Raw genomic sequence first — 14,319 nt, 5'->3', positions numbered from 1 at the left:
AACCTCAACATGAACTGTAGGCGAAGAGTTTCTGAATTATATTCAGCAACAGACTTGAAATCAGCAAAGCGCAGATTGTTCCATTGAACCTTCAAGTCAGGGAGGAATGAATCTTGGACATTGTCAAAGCACTCTTCTAGCGCTACCCATAGCTCTCTTGCATCCTTGATCGACATATACTTCAATCTGAGTGCCTTGTCCATATGGTATCACATCAAGATAACTGCTTGAGCATGTTTTGTAGGTGTTCGCACGAACACACGATCCAGGTTAGGTGCCTGGATTATGGGTAATATTCCCTTTGAAGTGAGGTGGTTCTCAACATCGGTTACCCAACTGTGGTAATCTAAGCCTGTTGAGTCAAGCATGGGAAAGTCAAGTCTAGGTTCATTTGACATCCTGAAAATAAGAAGAGAAGATATATTAGTTTTGAAGCTAAACTTCCACGAAAACTAAAATAATAAGATTTCCGTGCTATGCTACCAAGAAAACAATTTCCAAGAATCTCTTTTGGATTAGACCAAACAATAATGTTTTAATATGGTCACAATTTGATGCTTACGGACACTCTTAGTCTGAGCATTACGAACACTCTTAGTTCATACGAACACTCTTAGTTCCTTAAGCGTGAATCCCCACAATTCCGCTTTATTAAATAATCGAACTCATGTTCGTATATTGAAAATCTTGTAGAAAATAAAGGAATTTAAAAGACAAGAAAGCAGGAACTTTAATCTTTAAAACTTACTTGTTGAAATTTGGAGCAGATTCGCTTCTAAACAGCTCCCACTTTGAATAGTGTACAGATCTCAAAACGACTCCAATAAGACTGAAATTTGGAGGTCATATAGAAGAGGCATAGAAAAACAACTTTTATGAAGGAAGGATTTTGATCTGAGGTCCCAATCAAGAAGTTTCTCGGCCTACAAACAGGCTGATCTGCACATGAATGAGCGTGTTGCTGTGCTACAGGGGCAGCAGGCATGCGACGATGTTGCAGGGGTAGTAAGAGGCACATGGGTGCTGAAGGGCTGCAGGAGCAGCACATGGTATGGATAGCAAAGGCTAGGAGCTTGTGGCAATTTTTGGTGAAAGAAATTTCGGGTGTTAGGGTTTTTTTTCTTGGCTAGGGCTTGGGTTAGAGTATCATGCTAATAACATGTCGTAGAGAATTGGAAAAATGTAATGTATTCATCTTACCATGAGGTTTATATAGGGTTACATCATGTATACAAAAGACAATACATAATAGCTATACTAATCAGTCGCACATTACAAGTATGTCAATCGCATATATTATGAGTTTGTCAATCGCATACATTACGAGTTTGTCAATCGCATACATTACGAGTATGTCAATCGCATACATTATGAGTATGTCAATTGCATACATTAAGCAATAGCTATTGCATGAATAGTCATTATCATTCAAAACAGTTTCTTCATGTTCATACACTATTTGGGTCGACTGCCACAAGGCTTTTTATTGAAAGAGTTTCATTCTCGTATATATACCTTTTTAGCTTCTGAATAAGCTACACGAGTGGATACCATGTGTGATCCAACCATTTTTTTTTTGTATCTCTCTATCGTTCTAATATTATTAGTAAAAAATATAAAGAAATTCTTAAATATGTTAATATGAGAAATTCTAAGTTCTCTCTATCTCTCTCTCTCTATCGGAAACGTAGCTTCTCTTAGGAAAAGCCACCGCCACTTCCTATGTTCTGTCTGATGGCACGTTGTCATGACATCGTTGTCGGACGAGCCTCCATGTTCTCAGAGCTAGTCTGCTCCTCCCTCCGGCTTGGAGGCAAATTAAGTGCCTTGGCGCCGGATTTGTTCGACGCCTTGATTGTATTCGGATCAGGTCGAGGATGGTGAGATTGTGGTGTTATTGAAATCGAGCACAATGGGGTCTATGTGGTGGAGGTGGGGGATTTGTCGGTTGCGGGCTAAGTTTGCAATGGCTTCCTCATGGTCGTGTGGGTGCTGAGTTTGATATGTTTGGCTGGCATAGAGGGTGGTTGCTATATGTACGTTCTTCTAGTCTGGACTAAGTGTGGTGTGCATGTGTGGCAGTGTTTAGAGGCGGCTGGCGTCCTGGCGGTTTTTGGTTTGGGTTGTGGTCAAAGGGTGGTATGTTGGGCTTCCATGTTATTGGGCCAAGGGCAGGGGTTGTATCTTGGGCTCAGTCTGTTTAGGATTTTTTTAATCTAGCATTGTTTAGGTTTTTTAAGCTAGCATTGTTCTCTAGGGATGCCCCCTTTGCATGAGGTGGTCCTAAAGTTCCATGAATAAATCAGGGTTAGTTATTGGTTTGGTTTCGGTCCTTTCACTAGTAGTGTTAGGTTATTGGTTATTTTGGTCTTAATTTTAGGATAATGTTGCATGTTAGGTTACCCTAGTTTTCTTGTTTCATTTTTAGCCATAGGGCTCTCTAAGGATAGCCCAATCTTGCCATAGCTCTACTTTGGGTGAGCTATTTCATTTGTAATGTTATCTACATTTGATATTAATGAAAACATACTTTACTTTAACGAGGACCTTATTTACCTTAATGATGACTTTTTTCTAGTTGCCACATGAGTCCTCAAAGTGGTAAATATTACATGAAATAGGACATGTATGAGAAACATTAACGTACCATAGTTTTACCTAAAATTAGAACCTGAAAAGAATTTGAACACCGAGAATAGAGCGTGAGTTTTGTTGACCAAAAATTGCAGAGTTTTATCAATTCACATGATTACTTTTGAAGATAATTAATGAATTTTCAACGGTTGAGACATCTTCTATATGTCTTACATGAGCATTAGAAACCTTATTTCAATGAATTTTAGTTTTTAACTTGGGTTGAAGTTTAGACCTATTTGTTCCAAAAACCTATTACTATAGCATGCGAATTTTTGTGTAAATTTTAATTTTCTAAATTAGGTAAACTTTTTCATGCCTGAGTGCTAAATTAAGTCCCTAACACGTGTGAAGTTTTTTTTTTTTTTTTTTTTTATCTTTTCAAAAGTAGATTTCATTAATCCGAGAGTCAGAGTAGTAAACGCATCAAAATAGAATTTAAAATAGGGTTAAATACTGTTTACTCCATGAATTTTTACTCAAAAAACACTTCAGTTCCTATCCTTCTAATTTCACACGTTTACTCCTTGTACTCTCAATTTTAGACCAATAGGTCAATTCAATTACTCTCCGTCCAAAAATTTCATTAAATCGCTAACGTTGCAATCCCTTTCCTGCTAAAATGTATATTATACCCTCAATTGATCTTTTTTTTTTTTTGAAATAATCTTTTTTCTTTTTCTTAATTTTTTTTTCTCTGTTTATCACTTCTTCTTCCAGCTCTCTCTCTCTCTCTCTTCTTCAACTTCGCCATACTATTGTCCTCCTTTCAATTTTCATTTCCAACAAATTGAAACTCCAAATAGAGCACAAACAAACTGAAACACTTTCTCCAAACATAGCAACAAAGAAACTAAAACTCAAAATTGACAAAACAAACAAGCAATTACTCACCAAACTCCAAACCTGACCTTTCTTGGCAACAACAAAAATTGGATACAAAGCAATTGCAAGAGGCTATCATTTAATTACAAACTAAAAAGCCTAATTCAATCACAAATTTGAACAACAGTACCATTTACCATCATAAAACCTAGATCAGGCAACCACGGTCAAGAATCCATGAGGATCCGGATTCCGGCAACCACGATCGGACAAAACAGAGGGTTCAACAAGAGATTAGGCATGTTCAATGAACCCAGAATGATTGGATTACCATTCTTTCTTGTTCGATTCGATGAATTAGAAATTGATTCAATTTTCAACATTAAAGAATGGAGAAGATGAAGAACTATGGCAGTATCATAGTCCTAACCTATAACAACCCCAAGCCCACTGGTCGACATTTATCATCTCCTCCTCAGATCGGATAATCTTTTCTCTCAACCTCGATTTTGAGTTCGAATTGAAGCTCCAAACAGCTGCTCTACCTTTCAGGTTGTGAAGAAGCCACGGAGAATGGCCGCCTGACCCGAACCTAGCCCAAGGATTGAATTGCAGAAAAGTGGTAGTGATTTGGGTAAGGATGAAGGAATTGAGAAGAATTTGGGTCAGTTGAGGAAAGTGAAAGCGTCAATTAAGGGAAGTGATTCTTCTGTGCCAATTCAATTTGAGGGAGGTGAAATCGGAATCCAATAGATGGAGAAACAAACAGGGAAAAAAAAAACAAAACAAAAAACAAAGAAAAAAAAACTTTTCAAAAATAAATAAATAAATAATTAAAAATGTGAGGGTAGAATGAACATTTTACAGCAAAAGAGACTGTCACATCAGCGATTAACGGAATTTTTGGACGGAGAGTAACGGAATGGACCTACTGGTCTAAAATTGAGAGTACAAAAAGTAAATGGGTGAAATTAAAAGGACAGTGACTGAAGTGTTTTTTTGGGTAAAAGTTCAACGAGTAAACATTATTTAACCCTATTTATAATTAGTATCGAGCTTAGAAGCTCTAATGTATCATTCGTGTCATTTAGTATTTCACATGGAAACTTGTGAAAGTATTTAGTGGATTCCTGATTGTTTAGACATGTTTCAAATATGTTATATCAACCTCATAACCTTTATTTTTCAAAAAAATTGTGTTTTGACTCCCGTTTCAAATTTGGCTCGTTTTAGGTTAAAACTCCTAACGTATACAATTGTTAAGGGAATTTCACGTATCAACTGTTGTTTAATTTTTTGCAAGGTGCAAATTGCGACCTTAAAATATCGTGGAAACCATTAAAAAGTGTGGACATTTGTATAGTTTATGATGATTGAGTGCAAGAGTCTAATTTATCTGTTCACACACTACTAGAATTTTTGCCTTTTACATCGGCCAAAAACCGATGTTAAAAAAAAAATCATGCGATGTCTTAGTGGGTGATGTTAAAGATCACGAACAAAAAGACATCGGTCAAAAACCGATGTCCGGATCCACAATAGACATCGAATAAGCTTATGGAACCGATGTAAAATAGTTATTATGATAACATATTAGTGTGTTTAGATATTGTTAAACCTTCATATTTTGGCATTTAATGCTTAATGAAGTATAGGTCCAATAGCATAGATATTCATTTTAACATCGTTACTCATATTAGAAACGATGTTTATTATGGTATCAGACATCAGATTATTTTCATTTTGCCTGCCGTTTATGAGGTTCACACATATTTTCCATATATCCTACTATTTAAGATTCAAACTACATTCCTTAATATATAATAAACGATGTGCATTACTATAATAAACATCGTTTCCTTTTATACAGCGATGTCCACTTTACTATTAGACATCGTTTCCGAAATTGTAAATCGATGTCTAGATTGATTCTGCACATCGTTTCCCAAATTGTGAATCGATGTCCGGATTGATTCCGGACATCGTTTCCCAAATTGTGAATCGATGTCCGCTTTGATTTCGGACATCGGTTCACAATTTGGGAAACGATGTCTGGAATCAATCTAGACATCGTTTCCCAAATTGTGAATCGATGTCCGCATTGATTCCAGACATCGTTTCCGAATATGTGAATCGATGTCCGCATTGATTCCAGACATCGTTTCCGAATATGTGAATCGATGTCCGCTTTGATTTCGGACATCGGTTCACAATTTGGGAAACGATGTCTGGAATCAATCTAGACATCGTTTCCCAAATTGTGAATCGATGTCCGCATTGATTCCAGACATCGTTTCCGAAATTGTGAATCGATGTCCGCATTGATTCCAGACATCGTTTTCTAAATTGTAAATCGATGTCAACATTGATTTCATACATCGTTCTCTGTAGTTTACATCGACGTCGATTAGTTTTTTAAACATTGCTTCTTACTGAATACGTCGTTATCCATGAAAAATGAGACATCGATTTTAGTTTCGAAACTGATGTATAATCTCTTTCTAGACATCGTTTTGTAGTTTAACGCTGATTTGAAACAGACACATATACATCATATCTTTTATATGAGATGCTGTCCAAGAAATGCATTATAGCTGCTAAAATGCTTGTAATCCACATTCATGACATTCTGAATTAATTGAATATGGGGCATTGCATTAATTTCTGTCTAACAGCAGAATTGTTAATAGTTTCAAAAATATGCAAAAACACCCCAACCTACATCAAGGCTAGCCCAAAATAAACCATTGCAATAACAATATGCAACTGTACAACGTTCTGCTTCAAAATGATTCTACAAAATCTAGCTAGCCTTACTCAAAATCACTTTGGTAGAGTCAGCATCTATAGCAAAGTCTGCAAATAGTCAGCTACTTCAATGCGGACCTCGTCAAGTTCATCTTGAGTGTATGCTTTCCGAGTCTTCACTGCCCACTATGAATATATTCAATAACATAAGTCATAATCTGCCCACATAAGTCATAATCTGCCCACTATAATTAAACCAAAGTTTCCATCATGATGCATATACCTTGGTCGGAAATGAAAGCGTGTGATCATTTATAATGTCCTTCATGTATCGCATTACACAATAGCCACACTCAACTCCACCCGGTTGTTTAGGTACACCCTGTTTATTCACATTATTGAATTAGAAAGTTCATACTAAATAGAATATTGTAACTTAATCAACCACATATATCATACTAACCGGAAGTAGTTTCAATTTTGGCACCTTGTTAGTCCTACCCGTTTCAGCATTGAAACTTTTAATTGCACTGCACAACCAAACAATGTCATTATCTAGCAGAAAATAACTTAGTTATAGACAATTGAAAATAAAAAACCAAGGACATGCATGTGCTAACTTTATCACAGAGTTCCCCCATGCTTGGTAATGGATTGATTTTCCCAAAGGGTCCAAGATGTAGATTTCATCCTCCCATATGATTGTCAATATCCAATGTTCCCTACATTATTAATGTAGCCCACATAATGTATTCCCAACTAAACAAACTGCAGCTGACCACCAAAAGAGATGAAGAATTCTTACCCCGGATTGTAGGGCATAAAGAATATGCGATCAGCTTTTCCCTCTTTCAACCGATTCACCAAGTAGGAACTAAAATCTGATCTCTCGCAATTATATGTAGCAGCAGGATCAATAAAGGCAAAAGTTTCCAACTCGTCTCGTTCAGTAATAAATTCATGTAGTTGCCTATGTAAAAAAATCTGGGATTAAATTGTTGAAACGTGAGACATAAAAAATCAAAAATCAGGTCCAAGTAAGAAGGTGCTTACACCATGTATGCTGCTATCACTCCTTGGCCAATCTTTTTCATTTCTAAGAGATCAATCACATTCTCAGTCAAAATGAAGAGTTGTTTGTGTATGCCAAAGATATTGTCATCCAACACAGTGGTTATTGCCTCACTAGTTTGTTTCATGATTGTTGTGGCATGTTTGTACAATAACTTACAGCGCTTGGGCACCATTGGAGAAAGCTCAACTTTATCGAACATTGATTTGACGAAATCCATATTTCTTTTCTTTTTCTGTTAGCAAAGAAATTGGATGATATCATCATTTAATCAAACTAACTATAATGTGTACTCCTATAGCTGCAATATAAAACAGAACCTACAATATGCAACAACATATAGGTCCATATATACCTTCACCGGTTGTCTTCGAATAACAAACTCCTCAGGCCAAGCCACGTGACTTCCAACCGCTTCTCGAACCAATTCCATCTCACCCATTATAGGGAAAGGTAGTGGTGCATCGCCTTGAATCTCACCATCCACCGACACTCTAACACACCCCTCCTTCAATGGAGCTCCATGTATCATCTTGTTAATATCCACGTCATCAAATACGGTACCAAAAGCAACTATGTTGCTGATGGTATTCACTGCCAACTCGCAGGTGCCACCCTAGAAGAAAAATCATATTCACAAATTACCAAATAGCAATGAGATTACACATTAAAAAAAGACAAATATTGAAATTGGAATAGGTGTAATATATTTACCATATCTGCAGGGGGAGGAACAATCTCACAATCATCTACATTTTCTTGCACATTGTCAACATCAAGATTAATTGGCCTTTTCTTTTCTTTATCATGGAAACTGCCTTTATCAGATATAGGGGAATGTGGTGTATAGGTTGCCTTTTCTGTTATCAATGCTTCTAATTGAGCAATCCTTTTATTTAATAGCTCTTCTGCCTTTGCTTGTTTTTCAAGAATTATTTTCTTTGTCTCCTCCAGCTCCCGATCACGCTCTTTATCACGTGCCAGTAATTCTGCCTTAGTAGTTCTCACCCTTTTCTGCTTTGGAAGCTTAAAGTAGGTAGACGGATTTACGAAGCCTCCAACACCCCTTACCCTACCCGAATGTTCAGGAGTTTCTAGTGCTTGAGATAATACATCACTACTCCCTGAAATTTCTAGCTCACCCTTCCTTTTCTTCTCCATCAATTCATCCTGATAAGATATGTAAAGATACATTACAGGAGGTTATAAACTATAAATTATTGAAAACTCATCAAAAGTTGCAGCACAACTAATACAAAATATGTAGTATCAGGCAAAGAGCTTATTGTTATACTCCAAAACATCATATCAGGAGGTTATTCGTGATTGTTGCCTTTCAGATTCATGCCACCCTAATCAAGTTGAGGAAGGATCGATTAACAATAGATTTAAACTTAACAATACTTACTCATTTCCCAAACCTTTAAACTACTTTCCAATGTCACCATCAGATTCATGTATGCCTAATCAAACAACAGTTTCTATGATACTTACTATCTTTGTTGCAATCGGTGTCACTTCCTCACTTATCTCCCCATTTTTAAGTACACGGGCCTTCTTCCATAGAATTGCACGGTCAATAACATCTCCTTCAGGCCAAGAATGTTTCTGTGCAGCGGTTAAAACTTAATAGTAAATACATTGTATATAAAGCGTTTAGAAATCATTATGCTAAAAAATGGATCACAAGAACAGCTTATAACTTACCAATTCCTCCTCTAGTCCAATATATCCCTTTCTTGATAATCTATGATGGTATTTTCTCTTCTTGACTCGTTTACTTTGGTCATTATGAAGTTTCTGCACAGAATATTAAAACTTCAAATCAACAATTTTTTTGTGCACGGTTCAAATCAACTATAACAGCCTTCTATGTAAACTCATCATACCAGCCATGCCTCTGTAGTCCTCTGACTTACAAACTCCTTCCATGGCAACAACCCAACGAATGCATACTGCTTTGGTGGCTTTCTCAATTTCTTCTTCTTTCCCAAGTATGGCAGCACATACTTATTTGTTAAGTTGGTCTTGAATTGTCTCCATTTAGTGCCAGCAGATGTCAACACCAATTTCTTGCTTTCAGGGGCCACTTTGAATGTATCCTGTGCAAAGATGAGTAATGGACATGTAAGAACAAACTGGATATACTCAGAAATTGACAAATAACAAATCTGGCTGCACAAGTTGGAAAAAAAAGTGGAAATAACAGTAGCTTGCATACTTCAAAACTCAATATTCATATTGGTCACAATTCATTGCAAAAGTTAGGAGAAAAATCAGTTCCAATACCTGGACGTCGATCCAAATTTTATCTTTCAATTCACCGTCTACTTCGGGCCAGCTTACAATGTTAATGGGCACCATTTTCCGCGCGAGCATCCCTATATATGATTGCAAAGTGTGTCGTACTCGTCCATTGGGATTCCCCGTGTCGGTGTATGTCACTTTAAATTTTTTCCCAAAGCTTTCTTGATCACAACCTTATACATTTCCACCACACTTCGCTTCCCTCTTCTTTTAGTTGATTCGGTGCTTGTGATGGTCTCTGCAGATTCAGATTCTGCTTTCTTATCAGCCACCTTGTCAGCCTCAGAACAAGTCTCCAAATTAGAATGTTTCTTTGACTTCTTATCAGCCACCTTGTCAGCCTCAGAACAAGTCTCCAAATCAGAATGTTTCTTTGACTTTTTATCACTTTCAGCCTTTTCCTTCTTCTTCGAACCCATTGCTTCCAACTATCTGTTGGCAAAGCACAAATAAATGTTATAGGCAAACAACACACTTGAAAACAATAACCTGCTAAATCAGTAAATAGTGAAGTGTACACCAAAGGCTATCACGAACAAATGCACTTAAATAAATCACATAGTTGATTCAAAGTCATGAAACAGCAATTAAAAAGTGTTTTAACTTCAAATACAATACAAATACAAGCCTAACTATTGTTCTCTTGGAGAGGTGAATTGGTCAACCCAAAACCCCTCCACATTCGCTCTCATGTAAGTGGCATCAGGCTCATTCTCCTCTTCATGACAAGGCGAAGGTATTTCTGCACAGAACGGTTGATGTTCCATAGAGGTGTCCCCTAGATCATCTTCATAGAAACAGTCACGGTAATCTCTGTTTGGGGTTGTTAGTACAACGGACCACTCTGCATCAATGGGATCTTCCACATAAAAAACTTGTTTCACTTGACCAACAGAAGCAAATCTGTCTTTCTTATGGCCTTGCCTATTAAGGTTTACCAATGTAAAACCTAACTCATCTTGTTTAATTCCTTTTTCATTCTCTACCCATCGACACAAAAACAAAGGGGCCTTGAAATCATGATAATCAACCTCCCAAATCTCTTCAATGACCCCATAAAATGTCATATCACTCTCCACCGGATTTTTATCCTTGGCACTCGATACCTGCCAAGTTTTTGCCACTAAGGTAACACCACTATTTTGGACAGCTCTAGCATTGTCTCGCTGCTTTGTGAAGTATTTAACTCCATTATATCGATACCCTCCATAACTATGCACCGTAAAACTCGGTTTTCCAGCTAGCCACCTAATTGTTTGGGAAACCTCGTTAGGATTTTCCTTCATTTGAGCTGAAACCTGGTTACACAATAGGCATATTATGTCAACTTTTGCAATCTATACACTTCATTCTTACACAGATAAACAGCTGAACAGAATATGTACTCACCTTGGCTTCAAACCAATCAGCAAAAGTACGATTGTGCTCACTAAGGATCCATTGTTTACTCTTCTTCTTCCCAGCATACAGCTGCTCTACAATGTTTTTATGTGCACTGTCCACATAAAATAATAATGAGGATATATCTGCTGCAATATTCAGAGTAGATTAAAATAAAGGAATAAGATAAAAATATAAGGTTAATGTACTTACATCTTATATGGATCCACCTCATCATTATTGGACAACACATGAAGATGTGCCTGATTTCTCTCCTTCTCATCAATGCACTTAAGTTTCGCAGTAGAAAGTGGGCCACAGAGCTTACTTTGATCCTTAGGAACTCCAATTGGATTACAGCGTTGAAAAAACTCGGAGCAAAACTCCATAGATTCTTCTCCAACATAACTCTCGGCTATACAACCTTCTGGATGAAAACGGTTACGAACATACCCCTTCAAAACTTTCATAAACCGTTCAAATGGGTACATCCATCTATAGAAAACGGGACCACATAATCGCACTTCTCTAACTAGGTGCACAGTAAGATGTACCATTATGTCAAAGAATGAGGGAGGGAATATCTTCTCTAGCCCGCACAAGGTCAAAACCAAATCGGATTGCAACTTATCCAATTTTGAGACATCAACTACTTTGGTGCACAAAGCATTAAAGAAGAAGCACAGCCTCATTATGGAGATTCGAACATGCTTAGGAAGCACCGAACGAATGGCCACAGGAAGCAACTGTTGCATTAATGTATGACAATCATGTGACTTCAATCCATACAGCTTCAAATCATCCATAGACACCAAATTTTTTATGTTTGATGAATGACCATAAGGAACTTTCATAAACAAGAAAGAAGTACACATTTTTATCTTCTCTGCCCTTGACAAAGTATATGGGGCAGCAGGTACATAGGTTTTTTTCTCCCCAATATTTGGACCCAAATCAAGTCTAACACCCATGTCAACCATATCTAAACGGGCAGCCACACTATCTTTTGTTTTAGAAGGCATGTTTAGTAATGTACCAATCACACTTTCACAAACATTCTTCTCAATATGCATCACATCGAGAGCATGGCGAATATGAAGAGATTTCCAATACTCCAAGTTGAAAAAAATGGATTTTTTCTTCCAAGAAGAAGTACCGGCAGAATCAGAGTTCTTCTTTTTTCCCTTGCCATACTCATAGTTAATATGTTCTACCCTCTTAAACACTTCCTCTCCGGATAGTGGTGTAGGTGCAACTTCAAATTCTTGTTCATTATTAAATGCTTTTTTCTCCCTCCTATAAGGATGATGACGAGGTAGATACTTACGGTGGCAACCATAAGACATTTTCCTACTATGGGGCAAATGTATGGCTGAAGTTGTATCACCACAAATTGGGCATGCTTTGTAACCTTTAGTGGTGCACCCCGACAAGTTTCCATATGCGGGAAAATCATTGATGGTCCACAACAAAACTGCTCTTAGAGTAAAGTATTCTTTCCTATGAGCATCATACACATCATTAACTCCAGCCCACAGAGTCTTCAAATCATCAATTAATGGCTCTAAGTAAAGATCAATGTCATTTCCCGGCTGTTTTGGACCAGAAATTAATAGAGATAACATCATAAACTTTCTCTTCATGCATAACCATGGAGGAAGATTATAAGTCACCAATATTACGGGTCAACAACTATACCTACTACTTAGAGAGCTATGTGGGTTAATACCATCTGCTGACAATGCTAACCGAAGGTTTCTTGATTCACTAGCAAATTCGGGCCACTTATAATCAACCAACTTCCAAGCAGGAGAGTCGGCTGGATGGCGCATGTGTCCATCCTTAGTTCGCTTATCCTCATGCCAAGTGAGCATTTCAGCTGTTCCAACAGATCTAAACAAGCGCTTAAATCTGGGAATTATAGGAAAGTACCACAACACCTTGGCGGGTTGGCCAACTTTTATAGTTTTATCTCTCTTTAACTTCCAACGAGAGACACCACACTTAGGACAAGTAGTTGCTGCAGAAAATTGTTTCCTATACAATATGCAGTCTTTAGGACATGCATGTATTTTCTCATATTGCAGCCCTAAATTGGTGAGAGTCTTCTTTGCCTCATAATGAGTTTGAGGCAATACATTATCCTTTGGAAGGAAAGACCCAACGGTGGCAAGTATTTCAGAAAAGCAAGTGTCACTCATGCCAAACCTAGCTTTCAAATTATGAAGTTGCACCAATGCCTCTAACTTACTGTGTTCACTATCTTCAAATAATGGTCTTTCTGCTTCATCAACAAACTTAGTAAACTCATATGACTCCTCATCATAATCACCTTCATTGAAAGCTACTTGACACATATCAACAGTTTCAGACCCAAATCGGGCCTTTGGAGGCAGGCCTAAACCACTAGGTGCACTGGCACAGGAGGACAATGTAGGTTCTCCATGCCACATCCAGTTTGTGTATCCCAAACTAAAGCCATAATCATACAAATGTCCCCTAATGACTTTAATCGACTTCTTTTTGAAATTTACACATCTTGCGCAAGGACAACGAATTCTCTTACGGTTACTAGCATTTTCTTCAGCAAAAATCAAGAAATTTTCAACGCCCAATTCGTACTTTAAAGTATCCCTATCTGCATTTATCCAAGATTTATCCATTGCTGAAATTTAAAAAAATGTAAAAAAAAAAAAATTGAAATTAATAAAGTCATGGCATCAAACCAAACTGAAAACTTCAAGAATTCATAAACTTCATGCACAGACCAAACTGTATAAGAGTTGGATTGCTTACCTGAACACTTATTTATCTTCAAGTGATTGTTGAAATTCTGAGTTCTACTGATGCCGAGGAAAAGGGATGTAATCTTACTGCAACAGCTGCAATCGGAGTTTTTATTCTTTCAATGGCATCTAGGCCTTCCTTTGAAAGACGAAGTTTTGTATGACCAGGATCTGGTTCCACAATAGGAAACCTGCATGCGCAATATTACAAATAACAAACCAGTCACGATATTGACAAAACGCAGCTGCAAAAGTTGCAAAGTTAATTTTCTGGGAGCAAATATGACAAAACAAATTTTTGCCAGTAAAATAGAAGAAACTAACAGGGTTTATTCAGTAATATGTATACATGTATTCAGTCATACAAGCTACATACTCACGGCTCTAGAGGACCTCCAAACTTTATCCTCACATGACAATCACTTCCAGAGTTTCAGCATAACAGAAAAGTTGTGTTCTTCATAGTGACTCAAACTATCCTATACTAGGATTCTGCCCTACTCAACAATTAAGAACAATTGGTCAACCCAAAACCCCTCCACATTCGCTCTCATTTGGAGTCCTAGA

At 37.3% G+C, this 14,319-nt stretch overlaps 2 protein-coding genes across 2 annotated transcripts; both read right to left on the bottom strand.

Moving 5' to 3' along the window:
- Positions 1–7,256: 7,256 nt before the first annotated feature.
- Positions 7,257–9,828, bottom strand: LOC121051309. The gene is made up of 7 exons (XM_040513530.1): positions 9,569–9,828; positions 9,169–9,381; positions 8,987–9,079; positions 8,774–8,887; positions 7,994–8,449; positions 7,635–7,895; positions 7,257–7,514 (listed from the first exon to the last, which is right to left on the bottom strand). Exons 1-7 carry the CDS (start codon positions 9,656–9,658, stop codon positions 7,257–7,259), a joined length of 1,485 nt encoding a protein of 494 aa, XP_040369464.1. The 5' UTR covers positions 9,659–9,828.
- Positions 9,829–10,218: 390 nt separating this feature from the next.
- Positions 10,219–13,629, bottom strand: LOC112184731. The gene is made up of 4 exons (XM_024322969.1): positions 12,763–13,629; positions 11,180–12,558; positions 10,976–11,081; positions 10,219–10,884 (listed from the first exon to the last, which is right to left on the bottom strand). Exons 1-4 carry the CDS (start codon positions 13,627–13,629, stop codon positions 10,219–10,221), a joined length of 3,018 nt encoding a protein of 1,005 aa, XP_024178737.1.
- Positions 13,630–14,319: the final 690 nt, after the last annotated feature.

This window comes from Rosa chinensis, chromosome 2 (assembly GCF_002994745.2).
Source record: "Rosa chinensis cultivar Old Blush chromosome 2, RchiOBHm-V2, whole genome shotgun sequence".
Classification (NCBI taxonomy): domain Eukaryota; kingdom Viridiplantae; phylum Streptophyta; class Magnoliopsida; order Rosales; family Rosaceae; genus Rosa; species Rosa chinensis.
This window is presented reverse-complemented; position numbering and strand designations above follow the sequence as displayed.

Coding starts and splice junctions, on each gene's coding strand:
- LOC121051309 (XM_040513530.1), bottom strand. CDS start 9,658: ATGCTCGCGCGGAAAATGGTGCCCATTAACATTGTAAGCTGGCCCGAA. Junction 9,382..9,568: donor AAATTTGGATCGACGTCCAG/GTATTGGAACTG, acceptor ATCTTTGCACAG/GATACATTCAAAGTGGCCCC. Junction 9,080..9,168: donor GGACTACAGAGGCATGGCTG/GTATGATGAGTT, acceptor TATTCTGTGCAG/AAACTTCATAATGACCAAAG.
- LOC112184731 (XM_024322969.1), bottom strand. CDS start 13,629: ATGGATAAATCTTGGATAAATGCAGATAGGGATACTTTAAAGTACGAA. Junction 12,559..12,762: donor ACTCTCCTGCTTGGAAGTTG/GTTGATTATAAG, acceptor GGTCCAAAACAG/CCGGGAAATGACATTGATCT. Junction 11,082..11,179: donor GAGGTGGATCCATATAAGAT/GTAAGTACATTA, acceptor TTATGTGGACAG/TGCACATAAAAACATTGTAG.